We start from the raw sequence: 11,355 nt of genomic DNA on the forward strand, positions 1-11,355 counted from the left end.
CAAATTCAAGAAAACATTTTACTTCAATTTGTATTGCACACAATTTCCATTACATTTTCATTATGACCATTTATTTATTAACCATTCAATTGACTTACGACACTTAGGACTATCACAGCATGGTCAGATGACCTATACCCATGGTCAGATGAACAAAATTTGGGCATTTGGCCACCACCAAGTATTTACAATAGTTGCAGCATCCTTGGTCACATGATTGCCACCTTCCTACCTGTCTTCCAGCAAGCAAAGCTATTCAGGGTAGTCGTATTCACTGTATGACTACATGATTCAGCAAAAACATTGTAAAATAGGGTGTGACTGAATTCATGACTGTTTCACTTAGCAACAGACATTCCAATATATCCTAATTGTAGTTAGAAGTCAAGAGGTATTTGGATTACTAACATTATCTAGTCCAGAAAGGAGGGGGGAGTCAAATAGATCTTATATATATATATATATATGTATGCATTATATACAGTATATTTCCCCAACTAAAAATATGAATTTTGTTTAGAAGCTATATCCTTATACAGGAATTAAACGAGTCATGCTTTATAAATATTAACACAGATATCTTAATTATTCTCATTTAAATTCTAATAATACATAGTTATTATTTTTACCTGAACAGAATAGCATGTGGAAAGCTAGCATTGGAAGAGTTGATAGACCATATGGCTTCTGCTCACTTGCCAGAGAAAGTAGGTTTATTTGCACACCTGAGCCCACAATGAACTGCTATTTTGTGTCTTGACTTTCTTTTTATAATATAATTTTATTATACTTATTAGAATTTATGAACCTGAAAATAGTGAAAAAATGGGAAAGGGGGAAAAGGAAAAGAAAAAAGTGTAAAATAAAGGGGAAAAGGAAAAAAAAACCATTAATTTCTGTCTCTTTTCACTGCAGTTAAATGATCAAATAAAGGAGAATATTTGTAGCTGAGAGTTGACATGAGGGGTTGTTTCATTACTCAAACTAGGTAACATCATAAGTACGAGTACTGAGTGTTGTTTGTTGTCAGTTTATATTCTAATGCTGTGATGGTGAACCTATGGCATGCAGAGCCATCTCTCTGGGCACGCGAGCCATTGCCCGTTGCTCTTCCAGGTTCCAGCATGCCGGCCAGCTGATCTTCATGTGCGTGGGAGCACCTTAAACTGGAAGAGCAGCTATCCTGCACGCATGCATGTGCTGGGAAGATCATCTTCCGGTTTCCGGTGCATGCCTGTGCACTGTCCAGCTGGTTTTCCTGTGTGCATGAGTGCCAGAAACCAGAAGACCAGGTGGCCAGTGCACATGCATGCACCAGAAACTGGAAGATCATGTTCCCAGCACGTACATGCGTGCAGGATAGCTGCTTTTCTGGTTTCGTGCATGCATGCTCCCATTTTGGCACTCACTGCCGAAAAGGTTCACCAGCACTGTTCTACTGGCTTTTCTGTCAGTTTCTTCATTGAGGTATTATTTACTTGATGCTCTGATGTTAACCTTGGAGTTAATCTATGCTAATCTTATGTGCAGATGTTTTGCCAAAAATCTTTTTGTTCCTTTTTGGGCTGGGTGAGTTTCTTTTGGATAGTCTATAGATGTTGTTAATGGCTGTGTGACTATTGATAGCTTGAGTGGTTAGGTACTTCTTGATAAAGTTGCATGGATATCCATTTTGTTGGAATATTTTGTATAGATGCTCTATTTCCTTTTTTCTGTGTTCAAGTTGCTGCAAGTTTCAATTGGGAAAATGTGATCATCCTAGACCCGTGATGGCGAACCTATGGCACATGCGCCACAGGTGGCATGCGGAGCCCTCTCTGCGGGCATGCAAGCCGTCACCCAGCTCAGCTCCACTGTCCATGCACACACGCTTCCTGCCGGCCAGCTAATTTTCGGGTCTGCCCTGCAAGCGGGAGACATGTCGGGGACCTACCTTTCTCCTCACTTTCTGCTGTCTGTGCCTTCCCAGTTCTCTGCTGATTCCCGTCCCAGTGCTGTTTTGGGTGGTGAGGTTTTCCCCCCATCCAGCCATTTTGGGAGGTGAGACTTTTTTCCCCCTCCCAGCCATTTTGGGAGGTGAAGCTTTTTTCCCCCACTTTCAGCCATTTTGGGATATGAGGCCAAAGGGGGGGAGATTCATGCACACATGTACAGGGGGTGGGGTCACATGCGGGGGTCATGTCTGCATGCACGGGGGGTCACGTATGAATGTGCAGGGGGATGGGGTGTGCAGGAGGGGCATTGCATTATGGGTGTGGGCACGTGTGAGTGCGTGGTAGTGCATGCACACACACTTTTGGCACCAGAGGGAAAAAAGGTTAGCCATCACTGTCCTAGACCAAGCCAATTCCGAAAATGCCAGGGAATTTCTAGAAGCCTGGCATTCCGACAAATCAGCCATCAATAGTCACATAGATATTAACCACATCTCTAGACTATGCATAAGAAACTATCGCTCAGTCCAAAAAAACTCCAAGACTACTTTCCAACAGCAATCAGCACCCAGATCAGCATAGATAAATTCCAAGGTTAACATCAGACCAACAAACAAGTAAACAATACCCCAATCAAGAAGCTGCCAGAGAAGCCAACAGCTAACAACGCAATAAAAGAATCTCTAAGACTCCCACCCCAACCAGCACTGACAGGCAAGCCGCTAAAATATAAACTGACAGTAAGCAGCATCCTTACTAACACTGAAGATGTTACCTAGTTTGGTAATGAAACGTTTGCATGAAAATAAGCAAGCTCAGAGAGCACCAAGGACCCCTCAGTTAAATGAATGTTGTAGCCTCAACTTTTTACTTTAAATTCTCAATATATACTAGTCATTTCTATAACAAAGAACTCTTCTCTAATCAATAAATCTCAAAATCAAAGCTTCATTTTTTTCCTTCTGAGTCTTGACATTCAATGTTTAAGAATTATACACTGCGGCAGCTATTTGTCTGTGTCAATTAAAATTGGAACCTAACATTTCTTGCTGATTTCTTGAGGTTATAATTGAAAAAAAAAATCCAATTTCCTTTGTTCACATTGGTTTTATTGGGAACATCTTCATAAAAAATATTTTTGGTAAATATTTTAATACAGAATTAAGTAATATGAATGAAATTGCTGAGCCTATAAACTTAAGACATATATAATTTTCCTATAGCCTCCCAGTAGCACTATTGATGACAAAAGTGCACATGGTTTGGAGGATCTTGGAAAATTTGGGTGTGTAATAGTAAATTATGCTACTTTGATGAATACCTTCTCCTGGAAAGAGAACATATTCTAAAAATATGTATTTTCAGTTCACAAGGAAATATCTGTTTTATTTCTAATTAAAATATGCAGGAATCAATGTTTCTTAGACTTTCTACGTGTTAGAAATTTAGTTCTTCAGTTTCAGTAAACTATATTGAAAAGCAGGGCAGTGTTATGATAACATGAATGAAATGTCAGTTGTCATATTTTGGATTATCTCTCCTTTGACAGCCCAGTTCCCAGAAAAATAAAATTAAATATATTTCTTATTGAAGAAATTAAAGAAAATTTAAAAGTGGTGCTTTTTTAAAGACATTCTATTATATTAAATTTTTATTAGTTTATAATATGGCATATAAAGAGAATACAAAAGTAAATAGGGAAATTAAGGAAAGAAAAAGGGAAAGTGGATAGTGGAGGAAAACAATGGGGGGGGAGTCATTGACTTCCAACTCCTTTGGTGCAGTAAAATAAGGCATTAACATCTAACCTCAACTTTTTACTTTCATACAATAATATAAACTATTACAAGAAATGTATCTAATCGGTAAAACCCAAAACCAAAGTTTCATTTTTTCCATTTCAAGCACAAAGTCCAGAAGTGGTTTTCAAGTAGAAATAAAGGTATTTGTATTTTTTTCTTTAATCAAAATTTAGCCATCTCTGCTAATTCCATTCCATTTTTTAAAAATATTCTACATGGAATTTCAGTTCTGTATAAGAAATAATTCCCATTCCTACAATTAGCATAATATCTATAATTAAATTAACTGTTATAAAATTGCAGTTTGTTCCCAAAGATGGAACACACTCAGTGAAATATTGGAGAAATCTAACCTCTAGCATTAGTGGTAGGGATGGGGATATGTGTTTGTCAGTATGACTTCCGGTATACAATATTTGGAGTTTTAGATTGGCCAGAAGACTCATTTAATATTGGAATTATAACAATTATAATTCCTTCTACTTGTATGCTGATGAATCAGCAGAGATTCTAATGGCTGCTTTCTAGATAAAAGGATCTGCAAAGAGAAGATTTTTCCAGTGACTTCAGGATGTTGGTAGAAGCGATGCTTCTGTTAACTCTGCTTCCATACACGGCATATGAAGCTCTCAAAGTAAAATGTAATGTCAGATATCCAGAACACCCACTTCACAGCTATCGTCAATCTGGAGATCTCATCATTGGCAGCATCGTATCTCATGGGATCTTCCTCTCCAATGCCAAAGATTTCATAAAGGAACCTCCACCAACCATGCCTGAGGAACTTTCGTAAGCAATTCATTTTAGTCTGTAGGTGCATTTATGTTAATTAGAATGCCAGATGATGTTATAGGGAATTGAAGGAACTTTAGATGCTAGGCAGACAATGCAATTGTGCAGAAGGAAGGTGTTTAATTTTTAAAGACATTATTTTTTATGATGATTGGGAATATGAGGTAATATGAAAATATAACAATCTGAATTTATGAATGTTACATTATGTTTAACATTATGCACTCCAAAGTAATATACATCTTCTATAATCTACAATTATTGCAAAAAGTTTCAGAACTGTAAAATATTATCTGATACAGATTGCAACACTCATTCTAGAATATTTCCCAAGAATTACCAACACATCCTGGCCCTGGCTTTTGCGGTAAAGCAGATTAATGAAAATCCTCAGATTTTACCGAATATCAGCTTGGGATTTCATATTTATGATAATTATTACAATGCAGAATGGACATATCATTCCACCATGCTGCTTATATATACGCTAGAACAATTTTTCCCAAATTACAACTGTAACATGCAGAATAAGCTTCTTGCTGTGATTGGTGGACTGGATTCTCTTACTTCTCTTGATATGGCAATTGTTCTGGATACCTATAAGATTCCTCAGGTAAGGTTTGCAATAAAGTTTAACACTTCTTTTTATCATTTCTTTGTTTTGGTGAGTCTACTTTTGTTCTTTCAGTATCTTGGAAGCAGCTTACATAATTAAGGTATCCAAAGTTAATTGCAAATTGATTCATGAGTAAATCTTCTTACATGTGAAAAAAAAATATCTATATAATTAAGCTAAGAACACAACTTCCCCACAAATCATATTTACTCAATACATATAGTATGTTTGGTCTGAGGGGAATGCCATAAAAGTATTTTCAATTATTCGACTTCTCAGATCTCTTCAAAAAGCCAGATAATCTCTGAGAATCTATGGAAATCATGTGAATTAATGCCTGTTAAACTTGATGACAATGTGGCGGTCTCTGAAAGCCATTGACCTAGGAGATTTCCTTTTGCTTCCTTGTGTAGGAATAATGAGTCCGATCCACCAGGATACTACTTAGGTTCTTGTGAGAAGAAACAATAATTTCAAAATTGTAAGAATAGGTTATAAATACAACTTTTGTAATTTAGAATCATCCAGACTTCACCTCCAAGAAAGCTGGAAACTTGTCTGTTCCAAGTAGGACATTACGTTTAACAATGATATATTTTAATATTTTAACTATTTTTATTCGTTTAGTAACCTGCAAGTACCCAGAGTCACTCTATAACGGAGACAGGCGGCATAAACATTAAATCATAAACAAACAAATAATCATTGTCAGAAAGCAAAGAATGGAAGATTTATTTGTCTTTCTAACTTTGGTTTGTGAAAAAGTAACAGAAAGGGAGCGCACATGTGCAATGAATATTGAAATGTTATATTAAGATATTGAGGATTTATATTAATTAGTTCAGTCAGAAAAAGAATTTGTTATGTGAAGTGAAATATTCTTTAATGCATTATTTGTTTGATAGATAGACAAATAAATATTATTGATATATCAATATAGATATAGGTATAGATGTAGATATATATACACATGATAGATATACAGTAGATACCAACCTGGCTTCCGCTGAGGACCTGTATACTGCACAAGGTAAAAAGTGGGCTGTGAAAATATTATCCTGGAAATAAACTGTTTCAATTCCTAACCTCAGAATGATGCTATAGAGCAGTACACATCAGAACAACTACGCACAAGAACAGTAATAAACAAATCATTCCCTCAACACTGTCAAACTATTTACTAAGTCTGCACTATTATTAATCTTTTCTTCGTTCCTATCACCCATCTCCTCCCACTTATGACTGCATGACTGTAACCTTGCTGCTGGTATCCTTACGATTTATATTGACTGTTTCTTAACATGATTTGATTGCTTATTTGTTCCCTATGACTATCCTTAAGTGTTGTACCTTATGATTCTTGATGAATGTATCTTTTCTTTTATGTACACTGAGAGCATATGAACCAAGACAAATTCCTTGTGTGTCCAATCACATTTGGCCAATAAAGAATTCTATTCTATTCTATTCTATTCTATTCTATTCTATTCTATTCTATTCTATTCTATTCTATTGAGAGATATATTCTTACTTAGTGTGTTATTGCCTATCTCATCTGATACGTTATAATTGACAGTTGAAACAATACATTCAATTTATTCTTATAATATATTACTATAAGCAGTGCAACGTAATGCTTGATGTTGTAATTATTCTTTTTCTTCTTCATGGATGTCTTTAGCTCACCTATAGTCCCACTCCAGTTGTGAAGGACAAATCTCCTGGTCTTCCCTTCTACCAGATGGTTCCTAAGGAAGACCTTCAATATGAGGGGATTCTGTCTCTGCTTTTATACTTCAAATGGATATGGATTGGAGTGGTGGTTATGGAAACAGAGAGTGGAGAGAGATTTATTCAAAAAGTGATGCCCATGTTTTCTCAGAAGGGCATTTGTTTTGCATTCATACAGAAAATCCCAGTTGTAACTTTTATTACTAATATATCAGAAATGCTGCTTAAAGGAAGAAATACTTATAATATATTGACACATAGTAAGGCTACAGTGATCCTTGCTTATGGTGAATCTAATTCCTTTGGATTTTTTAGATTTCTTTCCTATCAATCAGATGAAGATATAGACAGTAAATATAGGAAATCCTTAGGAAAACTATGGATCACCACAGCCCAAATGGAGTTTTCATCCTTTGTATTTCAAAGAAATTGGGATTTAGACATTTTCCATGGAGCTGTAGCTTTCATGTTTCACTCCAGGGATGTATCTGGATTTCAGCAGTTTGTAGAGAGTCGAAACCCTTTCACTACAAAAGGAGATGGTTTTTTCAAAAACTTTTGGGAGCAGGTCTTTGGCTGTGTATTTCCAAATACACTAATGGATAAAATGGAGGAAAATCATTGTACTGGAGCTGAACAACTAGGGAGCCTCCTGTACCCCAATTTTGAAATGAGCATGTCTGGCCATAGCTACAGTGTCTACAATGCTGTCTTTGCTATAGCCTATGCTTTACATGATATGTTTAGAACTGGATTCAAACACAGGACAAGGATAGAGAATGGACTGAAGCTACATAATCAGCCATTTTGGCAGGTAAAGTGTTCATTATATTCTAGAGTCCTGATTCCAGATTCTCTAGAAACCTGATAAAGTTATATTTGTATGACATAACATAATCCAAATTTAATTTTGTTGCAATCGCTTTTTAATAATTGATAGTTTATGAAGACTAATTACATCTCATACCATCTCTAACACACATCAGAATAATGTATACCATTTTGTGATATATTATTAGGATATTTTAAAGACAGCATGCTATTATCTATAGCTTATCCTTGTTTTTTAATTTGTTAATTAACTACAGAAGAATTTCAAAAGTTATATGTGTCTGTGTATAAAACAGCAGAAAGAACATTTTTAGAAATCAGAATCAGCCCTTGTTCTATTTGCCCATCAGTGCTTTCTGAAAGTTATTCCTAGTTGTGTGCTAGCTTAGCCAAAAACTTTTCTTCCCTCTCAAGTGTTGCAGTTTTGCAAAATTTATGTTTTTCTATTTGCAGGAAAATTCAACTCCGGTTAGGATTGCTAGTCTTAAGTCACCCTTTCTATCTTTCTGTCTTTATCCCCCCTCCCTCCCAAACTCCTAATGTCCTGGACAAATTGCTCAGAGACAATTGTAGAAGATGCCTCTTTTTTCTTCCATTCCAACCTTTATAAAAAATCTGAAACCATGTTTTTAATCATTAGTGCCTTGACACAAAATGCATTATAGAGGACAATAATTTTTTGAATGAAGGAGGAATGTTGATGCTGCAGTTTAGCTATCTAAACAGATATTGCAATATTGGCTCCCCCTCTCTAAAGCTTGGGGTCCATAGTATTTGACTGCAGGTGTACTGAAATATTTACCACTTATGCTCTTTCAGCCTAATAATAATCACTATTGGCTTTTAGTAGCCTTGTATAAAACTAAAATGCAAGAATCACTGGTTCTCAGTGATAAGAGAATGAGTGGGATAATAATAAGAATGAGTGAGCGTATATTTTCCTCTACTGTTTTATGAGGAGGGATATTTACATGTATTTGTACGTGCTGCCAATAGTAGTTGATGGTATCAGTTTTGGTATCACAGTTGATGTTATCAGAGCAGAATTGTTTTGCAAGAGTCTCACAAACTCTCACAATTAACAACAATAACAGAAACATTAAAACAAAGATTGACAAACAGGGAAGAGAAATCCTTCAATTAATGAAAGGATTTATTTTATTATTTATTATTATTCGAATTTCTATACCGCCCTTCTCCTTTCGGACTCAGGGCGGTGAACAGCCAAAATAAAAAAACATTTATACATAAGTACAATTAAAAATAGATTTAAAATAATTAAATTTGGCCCATAGTTTACAATTTATCAATTTAAAATCCATATCAAAATTTAAAACCAACCATTAAATCAAGAGAGACCGGCTAACTGAAAAAGATGAGTTTTTAGGGCCCGACGAAAGGATGAAAATATTTCTAACTTAAATGAATAATTAAAGGATCAATGTTTAAATAAAAGAAACCAGCCCTGGGACATTTTCTCTGCATATGTATTTTGATCTACAATATTTTTATATTAATCTTCCTTTTGTTTTTTTATCTTTTTAAAATTTAGCTCCATCCTTTTCTGAGACATGTTACATTTAACAACAGTCTTGGGGACAAGATAATCTTTGACCAAGATGGAAAGTTAGTGGATGGGTTTGATATAATCAATTTTATTCTTTCTGAAAACCAGTCAAAAGTGAAAATTGGAAGGATAGACCCTCAGTCTCCTGCACACCAAACATTCATTATTGACAAAGATGCCATAACATGGAACAGCTGGTTTAACCAGGTAGGTTGCAGGAACACACAATCTGAGAAATTTCTAATCTGAATAGGAGCACTGAAATTAATTGTTAAGTAGGGCAATCATATCATTATTAGCTATGGCATTTTTGCATCTTAATTTTTCACTCACTCACTCAATCAATCAATTAGAATAGAGCTAGAAGGTACCTAGGAGGTCTTCTAGTCTACCCCTCTACCCAAGCAGGAGACTCTAAACCATTTCAGAAAAGTGACTATCCAGTCTCTTCTTAAAAACCTCCAGTGATGAAGGACCCACAACTACTGAAGGCAAGTTGTTCCTCTGGTTTATTATTCTCACTGTTAGGAAGTTTCTCTTTAATTCCAGGTTGCTTCTCTCCTTCATTAGTTTTCATCCATTGTTTCTTTTTCCACCTGTTTCTGTTATTATTCTTGAAAATTGGAAATGTGTAGGATTTTGTTGTCTAATGTATTGCACACATGTTACATGGTTACTATATTTTGGAACAATATAAAATACTTGTAAGGATAATTAATGATACTGATTAAGCAGCTCATTATTTGACAAACAAAGGTGTGTTATGGACTTTCATGGCCATGAAAGTATCTATTGGGAAGGAAGCAGTTTTCTGATTTGCCTATTTTGGGGAACAGATTCCTGGCTGGGCAAGACCTTGGGTAGGTTGTTGATATTGTCCAGAGCAGGTAACTTGACTTTGTTAAATTTCAGACTTTCTTTTTTCTTGTTAATACTATTGGGATATGTATGTAGCAGACCACTTTGCCTCTGAACATGCCAGCCACATTCACTAATGACATGTGTTCCCTAGACTATGGTGACTAAATGCTCCAGCCCAACATTTCCCAAAGCTTGTAACTTTGTTCAGTTTGAATATGACAGTATCAGTGGTGGGTTGCTCCTGGTTCGCACCAGTTCCCAAGAACCAGTAGTAAAAAAATTTAGTTGTTCGGAGAACCAGTAATAAGATTGGCTGGCCATGCCCCTGAACCAGTTCCAGGCCCAGTCGCCGCTCGCTTACCCCGCCCATCGTCATTGCCTGCATGCAGCCCTGGAACTCCACCCTTTACCAGCCAGGAGTGCTGCCGCCAGTCGCTCCCATGCACCTGGCTGCCTGCCTGCCTCATCATCGCCACCATGAGAAAAGGCCCCGAAGTTGCACTGCCTGGGATCCACGTGGGCTGCCGCAGGTTGAAGCCAGGCATGGCTAGCTGGACACTGCCCAGAGCTGAGCTCAAGGCTGGCAGGAGGAGGAACATTGCCTCTTAGCCGGCTCGAACTGTCTGCTGCCAAAGCCTGCCGCCATCCCCTCTCTCCTGCCAGCTGCTCCTGCCATTGCCAGGGAAGCGGCTGTGCAAGAACTGCTGCCGCCAAGGGCGAGGGGGGTGGTGGTGGCAAGGATGGGCCATCAGGGGCTTCCTTGTCTCCCCGCCAGAGCAGACTTCTGGCATAGCTCCAGGCCTCTGGAGGGAGGGAGGGAGGGAGGGAAGCCCTGGCCTGCTGCTCCTGCCTCCGCCACCCCCTTGTCCCCAGAAAGAGCGGTTCTTGTGCTGCCACTTCTCTGGCAGCACCAGGAGCAACTGCTGGGGCAGAGAGGGTGGGCCAGGCTGTGGTGGCAGGCCATTTTCGCCGGGTAACAGACAGGCTGCTCCTGGAGAAGGCAGGAGAAGGAGAAGCCACCAGCGGGGAGGTGAGCTGCCCAGGAGGACTGGAGTGGAGCACAGCTCCTCACTCATGGAAATCCACCAGCACGGAAGTGGTTGCGGAAAGCGGTAAGAAATGCGCAAGCCAGGAAGCGGTCATGCTCCCTGGCAGGAGAGGATTGCATGTTCACTCCAGCAAAGGTTTGTGCAACTCTCTCCGCCCAGGAGCATGAATGCT

The 11,355-nt window shown here is 37.8% G+C and overlaps 1 protein-coding gene across 1 annotated transcript; it reads left to right on the forward strand.

Moving 5' to 3' along the window:
• The first annotated feature begins 4,322 nt into the window (after positions 1-4,322).
• Positions 4,323-11,350, forward strand: LOC148113974 (vomeronasal type-2 receptor 26-like). Its single transcript, XM_087893576.1, has 5 exons — positions 4,323-4,525; positions 4,850-5,141; positions 6,826-7,689; positions 9,259-9,332; positions 11,008-11,350. The coding sequence occupies exons 1-5, from the start codon at positions 4,323-4,325 to the stop codon at positions 11,348-11,350; spliced, it is 1,776 nt and encodes a 591-aa protein (XP_087749702.1).
• Positions 11,351-11,355: the final 5 nt, after the last annotated feature.

This window comes from Pantherophis guttatus, chromosome 4 (assembly GCF_059756535.1).
Source record: "Pantherophis guttatus breed Tessera chromosome 4, ASM5975653v1, whole genome shotgun sequence".
NCBI classification, from domain to species: Eukaryota; Metazoa; Chordata; class Lepidosauria; order Squamata; family Colubridae; genus Pantherophis; species Pantherophis guttatus.